The sequence below is a fragment of the Arachis ipaensis genome, chromosome B4 (genome assembly GCF_059453495.1).
Source record: "Arachis ipaensis isolate K30076 ecotype BB chromosome B4, ASM5945349v1, whole genome shotgun sequence".
NCBI classification, from domain to species: domain Eukaryota; kingdom Viridiplantae; phylum Streptophyta; class Magnoliopsida; order Fabales; family Fabaceae; genus Arachis; species Arachis ipaensis.
In genome coordinates, this window is record NC_142439.1 from 140834466 (window position 1) to 140842117 (window position 7652).

Below are 7652 nucleotides of genomic sequence, written 5' to 3' on the forward strand. Positions count from 1 at the left end.
TAATATATATAATAATTGTAATATATGCCTATTTTGACCATATGCGATTTATTCCAAAATAACAGTTTTATGTTAGGCCAAATATCTCCTAGTTTTATTATTTCAAATCTTGAAACTAAAGGTAGTCAAAGTCAAACTAAATCACAAAAGATTTACTAGGGTTACTCGAGTGCTATAAATCTGTAACTAAATCTCAACAAACAAACATTAGTAAACTCAATCAAGCTAAGGCTTGATTCTCTTCTCGTCTTCATCATCATGAATGCAAAGAAGCCATCAAGGGAAGAATCCATATTCTTAGCAAAGGCAGCACAAGCTGCAGAGAGATACAAGGATATGGTGGACTTCATGAAGACTCTAGTCCTTTCGATCACTCCAGCTGACGAGCTTACGGAGGAAGAAAGAAATCTTGTATCGTCAGCTTACAAGAACATGATCGGTCCTCTTCGCACGGGGTGGTGCATTGTTTCGGCAATCGAGAATAAAGAAAACAGCAGCGAAGACGAGAAGCGCGCTGACATGGCCAGGGCATATAAGTTGGATTTGGAGTCCAAGATGTCAGGCGTGTGCAATGATATTCTTGGACTCCTGGAGTCCAACTTGCTGCCCTCGGCCGCAGCTAGCCACTCTAGGGTTTTTTATTTGAAGATGAAAGGTGACTATATTAGATACTTGTTGAAGTTTGCGGTTGGCGATGATAGAAAGAGATCTGCTGATGCGGCCATGGAGGCTTATACGGCGGCTCAGGTTGGTTATTTTTCCATTTAAGGTTTTGGTAACTTTTTTGTTTTTTTTATTTTTTAAATATGACATTTTTTTAGTTGCCGGAGCTTAATTTTAATTCACTTGTGGAATTGATTTTGATGACCTAAGTTTTTAGATTTATTGTTTCTTGTTTGACATGAGTTTAATTAATTTCAATGGAGTAGCTGTATGATTTTGTTTTTAGTTTAATCTTGTGTATATGTATAATTATTCTCATGTTTTGCAAATTAAATGAATCAATGTATGTTATTCGTCCTGTTTATTATATCTATTTAAAAAAAGATGTATAATTATTTTTAATTTCTTTTCATAAAATTATTAAAAATCATAATAATTAAGTTGAAAATAAAGGTTTTAGTAGTCTAAATGCTTTGGGAATTTTGGATTAATATTTTTTATTGGAATGATGATGAATTAACGATTGTCCTTTTATTTATTTTTTTTTATTTTTTATTTTTGGTTTAGGATATTGCTGTAGTGGATCTTCCGCCTTCTAGTCCAATAAGATTAGGTCTCATTCTCAACTTCTCAGTGTTCTGCCATGAAATCCTCAATGAGCCTGATAAAGCTTGTGACATGGCTAAACAGGTACACTCTCAATCCTTTTGAATTTTTTATTTTTTTAATAAAAAATATTGATCCAAACAATTATTTAAAACTCTTATCCAACCAAATACCACAAAATTATTTCTTTAAATTACTCCTATTGTAAATTTTATTTAGTAGTTTTATATTCCTTAGACCAAAATTAAGTCTCTTTTTCAATCAAGTATCTTTTTCCAATCTTCTCTCAATGTTATTATCTTGAGTAAAGTATCGTTTTTGTCCCCGGTGATCGTCCTATTTAAGTTCCTAACGTTTTAAAATTGACCCAATGTTGTCCTGCCGCTAGGGATCCGTTAACAGAATTGACGGCGGGACAAAATTGAGACGATTTTAAAACGTTAGGACTTAAATAGGACAAAAACGATACATAAAAATAAATTTTAATTTTATTTTATCTTTCAATAATATTAATTTTTTATTGTACATAATATTCAATTATTTTTTAATTACATCTAAATAAATTACACTTAATCACATTACTTTCATTTTAAATAAATTTATTTTTTCATAATTTTAAAAAATTTTGATACATTAGAGACAAAAGGTATAATTTATATTTTATTGTATATATATTATGTTTTTCTTCTCTGCAAATTTATATACTAGTCATTTTACAAACATTTCATGATAACTAAAAATCTTTAAGAGTAAAATTATAAAAAAAATTAATTTATTTAAAATGAAAGTAATATGATTAAGTGTAATTTACTTAGATGTGATTAAAAAATAATTGAATACTATGTATAGTAAAAAATTGATATTATTGAAGGATAAAATTAAAATTTATTTTTATGCATCATTTTTGTCTCCAACGTTTTCGTCCTATTTAAGTCCCTAACGTTTCAAAATCGTCTCAATTTTGTCTTGTCGTCAATTCTGTTAACGGATCCTTAACGGCAGGATAACATTGAATTAATTTTGAAACGTTAGGGACTTAAATAGGACGATTGAAACGTTAGGGACAATTATAGAACTTACCCCAAACATTGGAGACAAAAACAATACTTTACTCTATTATCTTAATCTTATGGGATATTTTATTTGCAGCCATCTTTTAATATATTTCTATGTTCACTTATTTAGCAAAAATTTACTCCTTGTATAACTTAACTTTTGCTTCATTTCAAGATTCTAAAAATCTACTAAACTGTGTTGATTTCTATTGTTTTAAAGGGTATTGAAGAAGCAATTGCAGAAATAAAAACATTAGAAAAGCCGCCAAACAAAGATACCACTCTTATAATTCAACTCTTAAGAGATAATCTCTCCGGTTGGACCACTGAGGTATGTATGGAATTAATTATTAAATGTAGAAAATCTCTGTCCAATAATACATACATATATGTTTTATAATCTTCCTTTTTTTATTGTAGGACAAAATTGAAGATCTCATCGCCAATTTTCTGAAATAATCATATATGGGTCTACAAATGAAAATTTATATTCATGGTTAGATTTTAATAGGATTTTAATGTTTTTGTAATTAACTTTTGGTCTCATTTCTAGTTTCATTAATTATAAAATTGATTTGTTTTACCTCAATAACAAAATGAATAAAGCTCTACATCCAAATCATAACCCTAACCAAATCCAACCAAGTATTTTAAATTCACATACGCACGTTTCATTGCCGTCGCTTCTTCTAACCAAATCCAACCAAGTATTTTAAATTTACGCACACACGTTTCACTGCCTTCGCTTCTTCTTCTTCTTCTTTTTTTAAATTCGCGCACACATGTTCTTCTTTTTTCCTCCTCCTCTTTCTCTGATGCTGCGTCTTCTTCTTCTTTTCCTTTTTTGTGATCTTTTGTTATCGTCATCACCAACAACACCAACATTTTGCTAACATCTTTATTGGTTCTGATTTTCTGTGGTGCCATTATGAAATAATTTCGGTTCATTTTTTAGTTTATTTGAAATTCTTTTAGATCCAGAAATGAATTCGATGTATTTTTGTTGATAATTAAGTTTTTTTTACTAATGGTTCAAATTTGAACTAATTTTGATTTATTTGTGAATTAATTGATGTTCACTTGATGCTGCTGTTAAGTATTGACTAAATTTTTTATTCCTTGATGCTGCTTCTAAGTATTGACTAATTTTTTTATTCCTTAAGAAATTTCAGTTCATTTCTTGGTTTAATTCAAGTTCATTTGGTTTTGTTTCACTTGAATTTCTCCTCCTTATTTTTCGCTTTATCATCTTTTTTTCATCTTCTCCTTTTTATTTCACTTTCTCAAAATTCTTCTTGATATATTTTCTTGAGAAGAATAAAACCAAAAAAAATAAAAAAAATATCAAACAAAAAAAAAAGAATAAATGACTACAGATGGGAGATGGAATAGAAAGAAACTCAATATAAAAATCTCTCAAAAATTCACTAATCTTTTTTATATTGGCAGGTCTCTTTGTATGTGTTGTCCGAAAGGAGGAGGACTCAATGATTATTCGTTTGCCGGAACCAAAAGTAAAGATTTTGGTAGATAAAGATCCCATAAAAACTTCTTTCGAGGAATGGGTAAAATCCGGTCATTTCTCAAGAACAATGGCTAAGGGACCCGATACTACTACTTGGATTTGGAACCTACATGCTGATGCTCATGATTTCGATAGCTATACTAGTGATTTAGAGGAGATTTTTCGAAAAATATTTAGTGCCCATTTCGGCCAACTCTCCATCATCTTTCTTTGGCTTAGTGGCATGTATTTTCATGGTGCTCTTTTTTCAATTATGAAGTATGGGTAAGTGATCCAACTCACATTGGAACTAGTGCCCAAGTGGTTTGGCCAATAGTGGACCAAGAAATATTAAATGGTGATGTTGGCGGGGGTTTCCGAGGAATACAAATAACCTTCGTTTTTTTTTTTTCTAGATTTGGCGAGCATCTGGAATAACTAGTGAATTACAACTTTATTGCATTGCAATTAGGCTGGCAATCTATACCCTACCTATGGGTATCCAACCCGGACCAACCCGTTCGGGTAGGGTACGGGTTCAGGGTATACCCTACCCTACCCTACCCTACCCGCACCCCTAATATATTATATAATATATATGTAAAAGTTATATATGTAATGAAGAAAGTGAATGTTGAACACACAATATTTTTTTTTATAAAAACTTGAAATAACTACTAAACTAATTGATGATCATATTATTCGTAATTTTATGTTAGATTTCTTTAAAATTTTATTATTTTTATTTTTAATTTGAACATAGGTTTTATTTTCTATTTTATTAATATGTATGAAATTTGGAATGGTTGAACTTTATATTTGCTTGAAATTTTTATTTTATCTGCGGGTAGGGTAGGGTTTAGAATTTTAGGGTGCTGGTAGGGTTAGGGTTGAGAAATTCTCAACCCGCGGGTAGGATAAGGTAGAATTTTAAAAAAAATTTCAACCTGAGGGTAGGGTTAGGGTAAAGTCCAAACCCTACCCTACCCTACCCATTGCCTGCCCTAACCGCAACTGGTGCATTAGTATTTGCAGCCTTAATATTTTTTGCTGGTTGGTTTCATTATCACAAAGTTGCTCCAAAATTGCCATGGTTCCAAGATGTAGAATCTATGTTGAATCACCATTTGGCAGGATTACTAGGACTTGGATCTCTTTCTTGAGTCGGGCATCAAGTACATGTATCTTTATCAATTAACTAATTTTTAAATGCTGGAGTAGATCCAAAAGAGATTCTACTTCCTCATGAATTTATCTTGAATCGGGATCTTTTGGCTCAACTTTATCCTAATTTTTCTGAAGGAACGACTCCATTTTTCACCTTGAATTGGTTAAAATACGCGGATTTTCTTACTTTTCGTTGAGGATTAGATCCAGTAACTGACAGTTTATGGCTGACTGATATTGCGCACCATCATTTAGCTATTGCGATTCTTTTCCTGATAGCTGGTCACATGTATAGAACCAACTGGGGGATTGGTCATAGTATAAAAGAGATCTTAGAGGCCCGTAAGGGTCCATTTACAGGCCAGGGTCATAAAGGTCTATATGAGATTCTAACAACTTCATGTCATGTTCAATTATCTATTAAATTAGCTATGTTAGGCTCTTTGACTATTGTTATAGCTCACCATATGTATTCTATGCCTCCTTATCCATACATAGCTACCGACTATGAGACCCAACTATCATTGTTCACACATCACATGTGGATTGGCGAATTTCTCATAGTTGGTGTTGTTGTGCACGCAGCCATCTTTATGGTAAGAGACTATGATCCAACTACTCGATACAATTATCTATTAGATCGTGTTCTTAACCATCACGATACAATCATATCACATCTAAACTGGGTATGTATATTTTTAGGCTTTCACAGTTTTGGTTTGTATATTCATAATGTTACCATGAGCGCTTTAGGGCGCCCCTAAGATATGTTTTTAGATACCGCTATACAATTACAACCCGTCTTTGCTCAATGGATACAAAATACCCACACTTTATCACCGAACACAACGGCTCCTAGTGCAACAACAAGCACCAGTTTGACTTGGGGCGGTGGTGATTTAGTGTCAGTGGGGGACAAGGTTGCTTTGTTACCTATTCCATTAGGAACTACAGATTTTTTGGTCCATCACATTCATGCATTTACAATTCGTTTAACGGTATTGATACTCCTAAAGGGTGTTCTATGCTATTTGTTTGTAGCTCGCGATTAATACCGGATAAAGCAAATCTTGGTTTTTGTTTTCCTTGTGATGGACCCGAAAGAGGAGGGACATTCCAAGTATCCGCTTGAGATCATGTCTTCTTGGGGCTATTCTGGATGTACAATGCAATTTCAGTAGTCATATTCCATTTCAGTTGAAAAATGCAGTCAGATGTTTAGGGTACTATAAGCGATCAAGGGGGTAGTTACTCATATCACAGGAGGAAACTTTGCACAGAGTTCCATTACCATTAATGGGTGGCTCCGTGATTTCTTATGGGCGCAAGCCTCCCAAGTAATTCAGTCTTATGGTTCTTCATTATCTGCATATGGTCTCTTTTTCTTGGGTGTCCATTTTGTATGGGCTTTTAGTTTAATGTTTCTATTCAGTGGATGTGGTTATTGGCAAGAACTTATTGAATCCATCGTTTGGGCTCATAATAAATTAAAAGTTGCTCCTGCTACTCAGCCTAGAGCCTTGAGTATTGTATAGGGACGTGCGGTAGAAGTAACCCGTTATCTTCTGGGTAGAATTGCCACAACATGGGCATTCTTCTTAGGAAAAATTATTACAGTAGAATAATGGCTAGGAGGATTTGAAAAGCATTATGGCATTAAAGATGTCCAAGGTTTAGCCAAGGTTTAGCTCAAGACCCCACTACTTGTCGTATTTGGTTTGGTATTGCTACCGCACATGAGTTCGAGAGTCATGATGATATTATTGAGGAATGTCTTTATAAAAATATTTTTGCTTTGCATTTTAGATAATTAGCAATAATTTTTCTGTGGACTTCCAGGAATCTGGTGCATGTAGCTTGGCAGGAAAATTTTGAGACATGGGTACAGGATCATTTACATGTAAGACCTATTGCTCATGCAATTTGGGATCCTCATTTTGGTCAACCGGTTGTAGAAGTTTTTACTCGTGAGGGTGCTCTTGGTCCAGTGAATATTACCTATTCCAGTGTTTATCAGTAGTGGTATACAATTGGTTTATGTACTAATGGGGATCTTTATACTGGAGCTCTTTTTCTATTATTTCTTAATAGCGGGGTGGTTACACCTACAGCCAAAATGGAAACCGAGTGTTTCTTGCTTTAAAAATGCCGAATCCCATCTTAATCATCATCTCAGGATTATTCAGAGTCAGTTCCTTGGCTTCGACAGGACATTTAGTTCATGTCGCTATTCCAGGAGTTAGAGGGGAATACGTTCGATGGAATAATTTTTTAGGTGTATTGCCACATCCTCTAGGATTAGGTCCACTTTTTACAGGCCAGTGGAATCTTTATGCTCAAAATCCATATTCCAGTAGTCATTTATTTAGTACCCCTCAGAGAGCAGAAATTGCCATTCTAACACTTCTTGGGGGATTCCATCCACAAACGCAAAGCTTATGGATGACCGATATTGTGCACCATCATTTAGCTATTTCGATTCTTTTCCTGATAGCTGGTCACATGTATAGAACCAACTTCGGAATTGGCCACAGTATAAAAGAGATCTTAGAAGCACACATTCCTCCAGGGGGTAGATTAGGGCGTGGACATAAGGGTCTTTATGACACAATCAATAATTCACTTCATTTTCAATTAGGTCTTGCTTTAGCCTCTTT

At 33.7% G+C, this 7652-nt stretch overlaps 1 protein-coding gene across 1 annotated transcript; it reads left to right on the plus strand.

Annotated features, from left to right (window-relative positions):
* The first annotated feature begins 258 nt into the window (after nt 1-258).
* LOC107637235 (14-3-3 protein 10-like) lies at nt 259-2783 on the plus strand. The gene is made up of 4 exons (XM_021121971.2): nt 259-747; nt 1231-1353; nt 2545-2655; nt 2745-2783. Exons 1-4 carry the CDS (start codon nt 259-261, stop codon nt 2781-2783), a joined length of 762 nt encoding a protein of 253 aa, XP_020977630.1.
* Nucleotides 2784-7652: the final 4869 nt, after the last annotated feature.